Genomic DNA, 15,440 nt, shown 5'->3' on the forward strand with positions numbered 1-15,440 from the left:
TTTCAGCAGGAAAGGAGAGAGGGAATCCTTGTCCGGCGATAACCGCTGTCTTTTCGCACTATTATTAAGCCACGCTAACATTTTGTGATGTCCTTTCTGCTCTAGTCTATCGCTGCGGCGCGTCATAGATGCGCTGGGCATATTTGTTGTCATGTGACAATCAGTGCCGGACTGGAACAATAAGTCAGGCCGGGAATTAAACACCCAGCCAGGCCACTACCAGTTTGTTGTGCCATTTTGCTGGATTTATTTGTCAATATTTACAGTGTTTCTGCCCATAGTGATAGCCCTAAACTTTAAATCTACTACCCCAGAATAAACATAATGGACATGGGTTACTATTTAAAAAAAATTGCAAATCTATTTAGGAACCTATCCATGTGAACATATTTTAAGTGGGGGTGGACCTCAAATCCTATAGGGAGGTCCGGGGGCATGCTCCCCCTGTAAGATTTCTTTTTAAATGTTGGACTTAAATGCATCAATCTGGTGCATTTTGAGGGGGAAATAAAGAGAGAGACTACACCCATATGAAACAGAACTGTAAACATTTAAATAATCATAAAATCATAAGAACATGGCCATAATCAATAACATACCATATCCAATATGAAAAAACATTGAAACTTGTTTATTTATTTGTTTTTGGTTCATTTATAGTTGTGAGTGTGTCTGGGCTCCTGAACCAGCGTCTCCCTCCTCCCCCCTGCTCCTCTTTGAGGCAGCAGCAAAGACTAGTTTTAGCTCTCAACAAGTTTATCTTACCTTTTTTCACCTAGTTAACGTTTTTTATTATTATTCATGCATATTTTACTAAACACTACCCCCTCAAATGGAAATATGTGTTTACATAAATGGTGACCGAACCGTTTGAGACCCACTGAGAACTTAGACTAAGTTAACTATCTAAACACTCAGAGAGTAATTTACCTCACCTGAGCTGTAGTTATCAGCCTCTCAGTCTGACAGCAGAGGACTCTCCTCCACCTTGTTGTTGAAACAGCTCCTTATATCCATTTGCGCAGCTAGCTAGCACCAGATGCTAACAACAATACACGTAACCGGTGCGCACGCTTTCTCGCTCGCTCGCGCCACACATACACTGACGGCCCCTACACGTGCGTTGTCGCTTGCCGGCAGGGGGGGGGGGTGTGCGTTGCCGCTTCACCGCTTCTGCCCATTCACTTTGAATGGGGTGACGTCACGATTCGCTGAACTGCATTGTGGGAGCAAAGCGTAGCTTCTCTCGCGGTGCTCGCTGCAAAAGTAGAGCAATGTTCTACTTTTGACGCCTCGATGGAGGCGTCAGCCAATCGAATCATATGCCAGTACAAGCTCTAGCCAATCAAACCGCGTGCTTGTGTGTCTGGGGCGGGAGATTCATGTGATTTGTTGTTGGTCGAGTTTCAGCCCCCCCCTCGCCGGCAAGCGACAACGCACGCCGCCGTGTGTAGGGGCCGTAACTTACACCCTCCCGAGCTTGAATGACACACAGAGACCAATCGAGGGCATTAGTATGATCTGTATGAAAGTGGCCATGTCGGCAGGCCACATCATGGAGACAGCCAGTCACCCTCTGTGAGGCAGAGGCAGACCCACATTTGCGCAGCGTTGCGTTCACAATACATACGTATAAAAAAAAATCCTCAGGCCACTTGACAGGCCAGGCCATCGGGAAACCTCCCGGTCCTCCCGATGGCAAGTCCGGGCCGTCATGACGTGCCGCTTGCGGCTGAATACCGGCATTTTACTGAGTACCGACACCTTGCCGGTACTCAGTAAGAAGTACTGCGTACCGGTGAGTACCGGCCCAATTCAAGCACTGAGTTTAGCATCAGTTTCTCAGCATTCACACCGCAATGTCTTCAGGTATTGAATTCTCTAGTTATTGATTATTATTCTGGGCTGACTGCAGGGAAACAAATACAAAGGGTTTTCTTTATTTTGAAGAGATATGGCATGTAAAAAAAACAATGTCAGCTAAACAATGAGAGCCTTGTTTAACAGTAGAATGATGAATTTAAAGTAGACTTGAATTAAAGGTATTATATCAACAGATTTCACATAACTGTATTAGGTTAGTTGAAAGCAATATATATATAATACACTGAAGTCGTTTGCAGTCCCAGTTTTCAGTCCACATTGCAAACCTTAAAAAGAAAGACAGACGTTTTTTAATGCAGTTTCAACTTGAAAAGCCGGTTTTATGATAATCATAATATTAATTTGTTAAAATGTTCTTGAAGCGATTCCATTATTTTTTATTAGTTTGAGCATTGTAGGACATTTGACCTTTTTTAAATATGTTATTTGATTCTTTTGGTGGTTATTCACATTCTTACATTCAGCAGTTTCGGGCCTCTGGTTACTGATTGGTGGATATTGATCTGGTAATTGATCTCTGCTCTCTGACAGTTCAGAGGTCAGGAGTCGTTATCTGACGGACCAGCAGTGCTCTCCGTTTAATCACAAATATCTGCAGTGGTCTCACAAAGGGTTCCTGTTTAAACCGGATTAGACCAGAGTTTAACTTTAAATGTGCTGCACAATACTTTAAACTGAAGTTAAATATTAACCTTTAAAACATGAATTCAGTTTTTAACCTTAATGTTATTTCATTCTGTTGCTCGTTGCATCGACTTTCTTTAATGTCAGTCTACTTTTATGTTATGACGTGAAGTCATGTGACCGTGCAGTAGTTCCTTTATAGAGTGGTGAAGTCAGGTCCATCTACTTCCGGTCCATGGGACCTTATTTCGGAAAAATTATGTATTGAAGTCAATGGAGAGAGAAAACGTATCTTTCGATCCCGTTTGAATTGTGCCATGAATTACACATATGATGTTTGTCAATCTTAAAAAATAATTTCTCGTAAAACTGTTGAAATATAAGACGATGAAAAATATGCAACTAGAAAGACTACAAATCCCAGAGTCGCGTAAGTGATAGTGACAATTGTTTTCCTCCACTAAGAGATAGCTAAGATAAGATAACTTTAACAAGATGCCTGTGTGCTTAGTACCAGGTTGTTATCATACCAGCAATGGGTCTTGCTCGTTCTTTCGCTTCCCGTCTGATGAAAGGACCAGGAGTGGCTGGATCAAGTTAGCTACCTAGCTAGTAGCTAGCACGTTAGTTAGCATTACAGCCTTGTAATTTGTATTAGCGTTAATATGAAGTAACATTAAGTAACCCAAAATGTTAAACGGTAAGAGTAGTAGTCATATTTCGTGAACCCTTTGAAGAGTACTGTCACCGGTGTGATCATTCTATAATACACAATTTAAGCCCGAGGGAGAAATGCTAACGCTAGCAGAGTAGATGTAGCTTTTTTTTCTACTTCATGCTATCTTCACAAATGGTTGACATTAAACATTAAAAAGACCAGGCAGTTCAGAGAGAATCAAAGGCAGGCAGGCAGCTTTGCATGATATTTTTCTGGATGTGTTTCATTGTGGTGATAGTGAGGGTAGTCAATCGTTTTGTTGACAAGACAGTAGTGACGGCCATCTTGGTGACGTGTGTTGTTCTGCGAGAACAGAGATGTAGTTCATTCAGCGTTTCACACAAACAATGTGTTACTTCACACTTTTACGACACATTTTATTATTTTTGACTTGCAAAATTATCTTTTAAATTGACAAACATCATATGTGTAATTCGTGGCACAATTCAAACGGGATCGAAAGATAATATTTCTCTCTCCATTGACTTCAGTACATCATCTTTTCGAAATAAGGTCCAATGGAGCTCCCCCGGAAGAGGAGGGACTTTGCCTCTCTATAGCCTAGCATTAGCCACCTTTAGCTTAGTGGTGGTGACGTGAACTCATGTGACCGTGCTGTAGTTCCTTTATAGCCCAACATTAGCCACCTTTAGCTTAGCGGTGGTGACGTGAAGTCATGTGACTGTGCTGTAGTTCCTTTTATAGCCCAACATTAGCCTCCTTTAGCTTAGCGGTGTTGACGTGAAGTCATGTGACTGTGCTGTAGTTCCTTTATAGCCCAACATTAGCCTCCTTTAGCTTAGCGGTGGTGACGTGAAGTCATGTGACCGTGCTGTATTTCCTTTATAGCCCAACATTAGCCTCCTTTAGCTTAGCGGTGGTGACGTGAAGTCATGTGATCGTGCTGTAGTTCCTTTATAGCCCAACATTAGCCACCTTTAGCTGAGTGGTGGTGACGTGAAGTCATGTGACCGTGCTGTAGTTCCTTTATAGCCCAACATTAGCCTCCTTTAGCTTAGCGGTGGTGACGTGAAGTCATGTGACCGTGCTGTAGTTCCTTTATAGCCCAACATTATCCACCTTTAGCTTAGCTGTGGTGACGTGAAGTCATGTGACCGTGCTGTAGTTCCTTTATAGCCCAACATTAGCCACCTTTAGCTTAGCGGTGGTGACATGAAGTCATGTGACCGTGCTTTAGTTCCTTTATAGCCCAACATTATCAATCAATCAATCAATGTTTATTTATATAGCCCAATATCACAAATGTTACATTTGTCTCAGTGGACTTCACAGTTTGTACAAAATATCAGTATGACAATACGACACCCTCTGTCCTTAGACCCTCTGTCCTTAGACCCTCACATCGTACAAGGAAAAACTTCCAAAGAAAACCCACAGTTTTAAAGGGAAAAATGGGAGAAACCTCAGGGAGAGCAACAGAGGAGGGATCCCTCTCCCAGGACGGACAGACGTGCAATAGATGCCGTGTGTAAATTGAAAAGATAATACATTTGAAACATAGGTAGTCCAAATGTTTGGAAATGCATGTGTGTATAATAGGAAGATGAATCCACGAGGATATCCATCCAGGACCTATGATCCAGGACCACAGCCACGACTCAAGATCCAGGGCTCGCGATCCAGGACACAGGACCGCAGGATCATGCATGACTCCGGATCCCAGCGTATATAGACACCAAAAAGAAAGACATTTGGGGAAGCTGGGTTAATCGGTGGTGACGTGAACTCATGTGACCGTGCTGTAGTTCCTTTATAGCCCAACATTAGCCTCCTTTAGCTTAGCGGTGGTGATGTGAAGTCATGTGACCGTGCTGTAGTTCCTTTATAGCCCAACATTAGCCACCTTTAGCTTAGCAGTGGTGACGTGAAGTCATGTGACCGTGCTGTAGTTCCTTTATAGCCCAACATTAGCCTCCTTTAGCTTAGCGGTGGTGATGTGAAGTCATGTGACCGTGCTGTAGTTCCTTTATAGCCCAACATTAGCTACCTTTAGCTTAGGCCTTTATTTTGTACTTACTTACTAAAATGTGTTGTATGTATTATATAGGGGAGGGATGAAATCCTCTAATGGTCACACATGCAGAGCACACAGCACACACAGTAAAATGTGTTCTCTGCTTTTAACCCATCCTAGTACAGGAGTCTAGTGCTAGGAGCAGTGGGCAGCTATTGTACAGCGCCTGGGGAGCAATGGGAGTGAGGGGGGAAGGGGGTTGTCCGGGGCCTTGCTCAAGGGCACCACGGCAGGGCAGGAGGTGAACTGGGACCTCTCCAAGTAGCAGTCCACACTGCATATTTAGGTCTGGTCGGGGACTTCAACCGGCGACCCTACGGCTCTCAGTCCAAGCCCCTACTGACTGAGCCACTGCCGGATTATATATCTAATATATATCTATTATATATATATATTATAGATTATATATTGATGTTGCATCGTTTGACGAGCCTGGTACTTCAGTTGTGTACTCTGCAGCTACTGTGCGTATGCCGATAATGCGTCTGAAGCGTTTGAATCATTAAAACGCCCCCTCCTGTGTTTCCGCAGTGATTACGGCCTGTGCTACCTGTCTCTGCGCACCAGCATCGGGCTCTGGACGGCCTTCCTCTGCCTGCTGTTGGTCGCCACCGACGCCAGCTCCATGGTCTGCTACATCACCCGCTTCACCGAGGAGGCCTTCGCTTCCCTCATCTGCATCATCTTCATCTACGAGGCTCTGCAGAAGCTGGTGCACCTCGGGAAGCAGTTTCCCATCAACATGCACAACCAGCTGGACAACCTCACCTTATACACGTGAGGACGGACTAACACGCGTAATATGACTTGTTTCTGCCTCCAGGGGTCTCACAATCAAAGCTGAATTACCCGCAGAGGTCTTTTCCTCTGTGGAGCAGACATGGTGATTAAAACCAGTACAAAACACGGAATGAAGTCGTTTCAAGTAGAAAATCTCTGTTTTTTCAATGCAATTTGGTTGTGCATAGGATTGATTGATCTGCAAACCTACAGCTAAAGCTCGGCTTGCTCGTCTGATAACTTAAGATCAGGATGTTCAAGGGGGTTTAACTTGAAGCTAGGGTTAGGTTAGGGTTAACGTTTGCTCAGCTTGTTTCTCTGATAATTTAGTGTTTTTTTACCATGAGCCAAACATCCTCATAAATCTCCTCAACTAAAAAGCAAACGGACACTTTGATTAAAAGCGTTGACAACACAGAATAAAGCAGTTTGATGTTAGAAATCTGTGTCTTTACAATGCTATTTGGTGAACATAGCGTGGAGTGGCAGCTTGTTTCTCTATCAGAATCCAGTACGCTTAATTTGAACCTGGTCCTGTTGCAGGTGCCGCTGCTCTCCTCCTGCCAACGCCTCCACAGACACCCTGCATCAGTGGAGCAACACAAACGCTACCTCAAACATCCGCTGGGACGAGCTGACGGTGAAGGTAGGACATCAAATATGTATATTATAGATAACATATAGATTATCTTCTTTCAGGCTGGTGAACTCTGTCTGTTTGTGTCTGTCGATCTCTCCTAAATCACATACAGTCTCACTTGCTCCTTACAGTGCATGTGTTTATCCCTCTGCAGGACTGCAAAGAGTTCGGGGGGGTGTTTGAGGGCTCGGCTTGTGGCCCCCTCGGCCCCTACGTCCCCGACGTCCTCTTCTGGTCCGTCATCCTCTTCTTCACCACCTTCTTCCTCTCCTCCTTCCTCAAACAGTTCAAGACCAAACAGTACTTCCCGACCAAGGTACGAAAACACGGAGGAGTTTCTGACGTTTCACGACGCAGATATAAAAACACAAATGTTCCACATGAAGAAACATCTTCAGCAACACGTGCAGCGTTTAGAGGACATTCAGCAACTTGAGGAGACATTCTGCAAGAAGCTCAAACACAACGGAGACCAGCTGTGTGCGTCACTCTTTAGTGTCCCCTGGTCTCCCAGCTGTGTGTGTCACTCTTTAGTGTCCCCTGGTCTCCCAGCTGTGTGCGTCACTCTTTATTGTCCCCTGGTCTCCCAGCTGTGTGCGTCACTCTTTATTGTCCCCTGGTCTCCCAGCTGTGTGTGTCACTCTTTAATGTCCCCTGGTCTCCCAGCTGTGTGCGTCACTCTTTATTGTCCCCTGGTCTCCCAGCTGTGTGCGTCACTCTTTATTGTCCCCTGGTCTCCCAGCTGTGTGCGTCACTCTTTAGTGTCCCCTGGTCTCCCAGCTGTGTGCGTCACTCTTTAGTGTCCCCTGGTCTCCCAGCTGTGTGCGTCACTCTTTAGTGTCCCCTGGTCTCCCAGCTGTGTGCGTCACTCTTTAGTGTCCCCTAGTCTCCCAGGTGTGTGCGCCACTCTTTAGTGTCCCCTAGTCTCCCAGCTGTGTGCGTCACTCTTTAGTGTCCCCTGGTCTCCCAGCTGTGTGCGTCACTCTTTAGTGTCCCCTAGTCTCCCAGGTATGTGCGTCACTCTTTAATGTCCCCTGGTCTCCCAGCTGTGTGCGTCACTCTTTAGTGTCCCCTGGTCTCCCAGCTGTGTGCGTCACTCTTTAGTGTCCCCTGGTCTCCCAGCTGTGTGCGTCACTCTTTAGTGTCCCCTGGTCTCCCAGCTGTGTGCGTCACTCTTTATTGTCCCCTGGTCTCCCAGCTGTGTGCGTCACTCTTTATTGTCCCCTGGTCTCCCAGCTGTGTGCGTCACTCTTTAGTGTCCCCTGGTCTCCCAGCTGTGTGCGTCACTCTTTAGTGTCCCCTGGTCTCCCAGCTGTGTGCGTCACTCTTTAGTGTCCCCTAGTCTCCCAGGTGTGTGCGCCACTCTTTAGTGTCCCCTAGTCTCCCAGCTGTGTGCGTCACTCTTTAGTGTCCCCTGGTCTCCCAGCTGTGTGCGTCACTCTTTAGTGTCCCCTAGTCTCCCAGGTATGTGCGTCACTCTTTAGTGTCCCCTGGTCTCCCAGCTGTGTGCGTCACTCTTTAGTGTCCCCTGGTCTCCCAGCTGTGTGCGTCACTCTTTAGTGTCCCCTGGTCTCCCAGCTGTGTGCGTCACTCTTTAGTGTCCCCTGGTCTCCCAGCTGTGTGCGTCACTCTTTAGTGTCCCCTGGTCTCCCAGCTGTGTGCGTCACTCTTTATTGTCCCCTGGTCTCCCAGCTGTGTGCGTCACTCTTTATTGTCCCCTGGTCTCCCAGCTGTGTGCGTCACTCTTTAGTGTCCCCTGGTCTCCCAGCTGTGTGCGTCACTCTTTAGTGTCCCCTGGTCTCCCAGCTGTGTGCGTCACTCTTTAGTGTCCCCTAGTCTCCCAGGTGTGTGCGCCACTCTTTAGTGTCCCCTGGTCTCCCAGCTGTGTGCGTCACTCTTTAGTGTCCCCTGGTCTCCCAGCTGTGTGCGTCACTCTTTAGTGTCCCCTGGTCTCCCAGCTGTGTGCGTCACTCTTTAGTGTCCCCTGGTCTCACAGCTGTGTGCGACACTCTTTAGTGTCCCCTGGTCTCCGTTGTGTTTGAGCTTCTTCAGCGTTTGGTTTCTGCAGCTTTTAGTAAACGCTGCCATGTCTCCTCAAGTTGCTGAATGTTTTCTTTAGCTTAGGAAAATGCACACAAGAAAATATTTGGATTGATGAATGATTTCATGTTTTTATTTTATTTTACCTAGACGGGTTTTTTTGTAAGAAATCATATATAAAAATAAACTGTCTTAATCGTTCAAACTCAAATGAAAAATACGCATTTTTCTTAATATATTTACATTTTAAAAACCTAACATTTGTAAATTAATTCTTCAGTTATCTCTGCACTAAAAATATAATTTAAGAATTACAAAAATCGTGCAAGAAAAGCTAAATTTTGAGAGTTTGATTGGAACTTATTTTATAAACGTATCAATAATAATCTGAGCCGATATAAAACAAAGTGTGTGTTGTGTTCAGGTGCGCTCCACCATCAGTGACTTCGCCGTGTTCCTCACCATCACCATCATGGTGCTGCTGGACTACCTGGTGGGGGTTCCTTCTCCAAAGCTGCACGTTCCCGACCGCTTCCAGGTGAGCAGCGACTCACCTGAGCGCTAAAAGGGTTCAGGGGCCTCATTTATAAAGGGATATACGCTCAAAAGATGGCGTACGCCAGTTTCTACGCAATGTTTGCGATTTATAAAATACTAACTTGACGGGAAAACGTGCGGTCCTCCACGCAAACTCTAACCCATGCGTACGCACTAAGCACAACAACAGGAGAGACGAGAAACTGCGACACCGTTGGCAGAAGGAAGAATGGAGAGAAATATGTGGAAAGAATACCATCAATAAAATGTTACCTCTCATTTATCATATATGAAGAATTCATTTTCAAACATTGATTAAAGCCAATCTTAAAATGATTTAACAAACGCCTGTTTGAGACTCCTCAGTGCACACAAACACATCACTTGGAGAAATAAATAAATACGGATATGTTATTTAAAACCACCTGGAATATGTTGTGTTAATGTTATGAAATGTTTTCTCATAAATAATGCGGTAAGCAGGAGGACAGAATTACGTCTAAACTGACGCCGTTTTGCATTTCTATAGGTTGTAGATACGAGCATGGTTTTATATACTATCACATTTAATCGTGTTTTATGCCGTTTGCTAAGACTTGATAAGTCGCTCGTAAAACACAGGAGGTATGGAAGCTAAGAACACCATATGTGGTAAATTGTACAGCTAATATAACACAACACATTAGTTGTATTTCCTTTAACTGGTGGATATAGAGTTGCCTGCGGGGGGGGGGGTTGAGATGCACAGGCTGCAGTGGAGACGCACACACACCTTACACAGCTGGTCGACAGCTGGAACACAAACCACCAAATACAAAAACATAATTCAGATCCAGTCGTCATGACTCCACTCCGGAGGGATTCCCCGATCACTTCTTACAGTCTCTCATCAAGGGGGGGTCTCCTGTCCCCGGTACAAACACACTGCCTGAGGAAGGCTATGTGTATGTTTTTGTCATGAACCTTTTTCGGACCACTTATTTATTTATGTTGGTCAAACTGCATCCACCAAACAATATGATTTATCTCCACCTCCCCAAAATAACCAGAATCTGACACGGTGTGAGACGTCTGTTTTAGCTGTTCTGTCGTCATTTCCTGCGATCTTCTTCATGCAGTCAGAATGAATGAATGGGCGTTTCTTTGACTATTTATAGGCAAATATAGGCGTTACGTGAAGCCCGCAAAAGCTGCGCCGCATTTCGAGTCGGTTGTGATTTATAAAGGGAAACCGGCGTAGGAAGTGCTGTACGCACTTTCCTCGCCGGTACGCAATGTTTGGTGAATCGGAAAATGTCGGAACATTTCTGTAACTATTTTTTGGATTTCTACTACGTAAGCAACCTTCCCACGTGAATCCTACGCACGGCGTTATAAATGAGGCCCCTGATCTCATCTCTGAAAGGAGCGTGGACGCTGCTCCGCCTTTCCCTTCATGGAGATGAAGTGACAGAAGAAGAAAAGGGGGCACCAATCATTTAAATATCGGTAGAATTACTTTCCAGTGCATGCTTCATATTTCAGATTGTTTTTAGTGATTCCCCTTTTTATTTAATACAAAAATAAATATATTTTTTGTATTTCTTACATTTAATTTATTTATTATTAATTCCATTTGTTTTATTGTTAACAGTCACAAGATTTCCATTTTATTTGAATTAAATCATAATTCTTTATTGTTTTGATGCAAGACAACAAACAATTATATTTTGCTCTGATTGGTTAGCAGGCCGGCTCTGTTGTGATTGGTCAACCGTTTAGAGATGTCCCGCCCCTTAGCCTCACGTACAGCGAGTTGGATAGCTAGCCAATAGTCACTATGTTTTCGAAGTAAACACATAAGAATAGGGATCTCTGTATTAAGACCTCAATAAAAGCTTTACATGTCTTAGAAATAGACCTTTATCCCAGGATCTACATTTAAAGGACTGAAATATAGTATCAAAGAAATCACATTTATTTCTAGATATTACATAGTTTTTCCTGGAGCTGTTGGCTCAGTGTGGAAACAGGTCAGAGATCAGAGGAGTGTTTTCACTGTCAGAGTACAGCACGCTGTGTACCTCTGTAAGCACACATTGTGTACGTGTGTACATTACACAGTGGGCTTTGTGTGTTTTTTGGGGTCTTGTGTTCCTACAGAGTTCAACAAAGTAGAGCATCGACCTCCAGCTGCAGGATGGGAAATGTTTTCAAAGAGAGATTAGATGCTGAAACATGAATATTTAAAATGTAATATATAAAATGTTTAATGTCAGGAACAAAAAACAGACAACTATTATTTTTTGATGTAACTTGATGTTGGTACACAATGTTTTACACAAACTATTTGTTTACTGAAGGATATCAAATGATTCCTTTAAGGCAGGGGTGTCAAACTCAAGGCCCGGGGGCCAAATCCGGCCCGCGACTTCATTTTATGTGGCCCGCAAGAGCTTGCAAAGAATATAATACGTTTATTATACGGTTACATGCCACTTTACAGTAAATCTATATATGTTCATTTTAATTAATTTCTTATTTTATAGTTATTTATTTATCTTTTTTTTTATCTTTGATTTATCCTTAATCGTATTAATCTGTGTGAATCTGTGCTGTCCTGTTTTTCAATCTCACCCTGTTGCTGTTAAACAACTGCCTTTCCCCACGGGGATTAATAAAGGTCCATCTTATCTTATCTTACGGGTTTATGGGCATGTTGCCCATAAACTACATGTCCCACAATGCATCTCATGTGACATGCACACTGAAGAGACTTTCAATTGTTTGCCTATAGACTTCTGCTTTCAGACGTAGTTAATTATGAAATTATTACCCTATCCAATAATAGTCCAATGCAGAGGCAATAATATAATACATTATTTCATATATATTATGTATTTACATATGTATATTTATATAGTTACAACCGGCCCTTTGAGTGCAACCATAATGGTAATGTGGCCCACGATGAAATTTAGTTTGACAGCCCTGCTTTAAGGGAAGGAAACACTGATTACAGTTACCAAATGTGGATTAATCCGCCGCTGAAAATAGTCCCAAATAAATCCACTCTTACATTACACTCACACAACATTCAGTTTTGTCTTTTTACTTCAGTTATATTTCATTTATGGTCACATTTTGAGGTTAAAGGTTGGGGACCGAGGATGTAGAGCACCCAATGTGGATTAATCCGCCGCTGAAAATAGTCCCTCACAAATGCACCATTTCTTGATAAAAAACCTCACTTAGACATTGTTTTAGAAAGTTACTGAGGCTTTTTCGAACATTACGTACATATTGGCGTTTGAAAAGAGTCACAACAGGAGGTCTACCTGTCATGTGCAAAAATGTCATAATAAAGTGTTTTTATTTTAGTTTAAACGCCTCTGTTTTCCTTATTTTCTAAGCCCACGTCGAGCTCCCGCGGCTGGCTGATCTCTCCTCTGGGGACCAACCCGTGGTGGACGCTGCTGGCGGCGGCGGTTCCCGCGCTGCTCTGCACGATCCTCATCTTCATGGACCAACAGATCACCGCCGTCATCGTCAACAGGAAGGAGAACAAGCTGAAGGTCAGGCACTCAGAACCACAACCAGCAATATGCAACACTGATGATGCTGTGTAGTGTTTCTCTGTAACTTCTTAGATTTGTATAACATTTTTATTAATATTAATAAAAAGTGACGCACATAGCTGGGAGACCAGGGGACACTAAAGAGTGACGCACACAGCTGGGAGACCAGGGGACACTAAAGAGTGACGCACACAGGTGGGAAACCAGGGGACACTAAAGAGTGACGCACACAGCTGGGAGACCAGGGGACACTAAAGAGTGACGCACACAGCTGGGAGACCAGGGGACACTAAAGAGTGACGCACACAGCTGGAGACCAGGGGACACTAAAGAGTGACGCACACAGCTGGGAGACCAGGGGACACTAAAGAGTGACGCACACAGCTGGGAGACCAGGGGACACTAAAGAGTGACGCACACAGCTGGGAGACCAGGGGACACTAAAGAGTGACGCACACAGCTGGAGACCAGGGGACACTAAAGAGTGACGCACACAGCTGGGAGACCAGGGGACACTAAAGAGTGACGCACACAGCTGGGAGACCAGGGGACACTAAAGAGTGACGCACACAGCTGGAGACCAGGGGACACTATAGAGTGACGCACACAGCTGGGAGACCAGGGGACACTAAAGAGTGACGCACACAGCTGGGAGATATTAAAAAGTGCAGCGTTTGGTTTCTGCAGCTTTTAGTAAACGCTGCGCATGTCTCCTCAAGTTGCTGAAGATGTTTCTTCATGTGGAAAATGTTGGTTTTTATATCTGCATCAGCGATGTGCAGTCAGGGGAGTCATAATCCAATGTAACGAAAAAAAACAAAAGAAAAAAACAATAATAATAAAATGTCTCCACTGATGGGGGCAGGGACGAGATCTGCCTCACGTAAGCCCACAGTAACTGGCTGGAGCGCGGGCACTAATGTAGCGCGGGCACTTATTTTGTGAGCGCGCTCCAGCCAGTTACTGTGTGGTGAGGTGAGGCACAGATGAGCTCTGCCTCACCTCAGAATGCGTCACCCCACAGAAACTGTCTGGAAAGCGGGCCCTAAGCGCATGCCTGCACCATCTCACTGTAGGTCACCAATGTAATGTTTGTAGATCCCTTTATTACATTTATCCTCGCCATCCATAGTCTCTAAATAACTCATTTCACGTATATATGATATTTAGGCTCGCTGGTCTCATCATACAATGGCAATGAAAAAAGCACCAGGGGAGGCAGCCATAACCTCTGCCGCACTGAAGGGGGCGCAAGTGAGCCCACAGGTTCTTGTTGCTACTGTTATTCTACGCAGGGACGGTAGACGCAAACAACAAACTAGACTTTTGAAACTACAAGAACATAAGGAGGACTTTTACAAAGAAGTAATAGAGATTGTTGTCCAGAAGGATAGCATGGACTTCATCTTCAAGTCAAGGTAAGACCACATTGTAATGAACATGGGATCTTACTAAGAGAGAACAATCCAATATTTAAATGAAACTACATTTTTTTGGGTTTCCTTTTGTTGAACGGTCTGTTTAAAATGAATCGAAACATCAGACTAAAAAAGCTTTTGAAAATAACATAATATTTGTAAATCTGACTCCTTTCTGAATCTGCAGCTTCTCCTAATGAAAGAGTTTAGGACGGTTGTATCGTATTGGCACCTTTCGGCCACCGTTCATTTTATTTGATAGTTTTTTTCTTTCATTGTACTTAAACTTCTTAAATTTAAATTGAGTAATGATGTGGTTCCTGTGTGTGGGCTGCAGAAGGGCTGTGGCTATCACCTGGACCTGCTCATCGTGGCGGTGATGCTGGGCGTCTGCTCCATCATGGGCCTGCCGTGGTTCGTGGCGGCGACCGTGCTCTCCATCTCGCACGTCAACAGTCTGAAGCTGGAGTCGGGCTGCGCGGCGCCCGGAGAGCAGCCCAAGTTCCTAGGCATCAAAGAGCAGCGCGTCACCGGGTTCATGATCTTCTTCCTGATGGGCTGCTCCGTCTTCATGACCTCCGCCCTCAAGGTGAGATAACGGCCTCAGGTGGAGTGTGTGGGAGAGAAACTCCCTCTGGAGGAAACACAGGGATTTAAGCCTTTGCAGACCATTTACATGCACTAACACCTATAGAACACGCAGTCTAGTTCCCTGTAGTATCAGCGTGTGGTTACAGTCTAGTTCCCTGTAGTATCAGCGTGTGGTTACAGTCTAGTTCCCTGTAGTATCAGCGTGTGGTTACAGTCTAGTTCCCTGTAGTATCAGCTTGCGTTTACAGTCTAGTTCCCTGTAGTATCAGCGTGTGGTTACAGTCTAGTTCCCTGTAGTATCAGCTTGCGTTTACAGTCTAGTTCCCTGTAGTATCAGCATGTGTTTACAGTCTAGTTCCCTGTAGTATCAGCTTGTGGTTACAGTCTAGTTCCCTGTAGTATCAGCTTGTTTTACAGTCTAGTTCCCTGTAGTATCAGCGTGTGTTTACAGTCTAGTTCCCTGTAGTATCAGCTTGTGGTTACAGTCTAGTTCCCTGTAGTATCAGCGTGTGTTTACAGTCTAGTTCCTGTAGTATCAGCTTGTGTTTACAGTCTAGTTCCCTGTAGTATCAGCGTGTGTTTACAGTCTAGTTCCCTGTAGTATCAGCTTGTGTTT

The 15,440-nt window shown here is 44.5% G+C and overlaps 1 protein-coding gene across 1 annotated transcript in view; it reads left to right on the top strand.

Moving 5' to 3' along the window:
• Window positions 1-15,440, top strand: part of LOC117558198 (sodium bicarbonate cotransporter 3-like) — a gene marked incomplete at its 5' end in the record, with an annotated part of 44,596 nt that overhangs the window by 17,690 nt on the left and 11,466 nt on the right. The window contains 6 exon segments of the mRNA XM_034234224.1: window positions 5,793-6,038; window positions 6,585-6,687; window positions 6,836-6,997; window positions 9,146-9,259; window positions 12,651-12,812; window positions 14,571-14,822. Coding sequence (XP_034090115.1) covers window positions 5,793-6,038; window positions 6,585-6,687; window positions 6,836-6,997; window positions 9,146-9,259; window positions 12,651-12,812; window positions 14,571-14,822 — 1,039 coding nt within the window.

This window comes from Gymnodraco acuticeps, unplaced genomic scaffold (assembly GCF_902827175.1).
Source record: "Gymnodraco acuticeps unplaced genomic scaffold, fGymAcu1.1, whole genome shotgun sequence".
NCBI lineage: Eukaryota > Metazoa > Chordata > Actinopteri > Perciformes > Bathydraconidae > Gymnodraco > Gymnodraco acuticeps.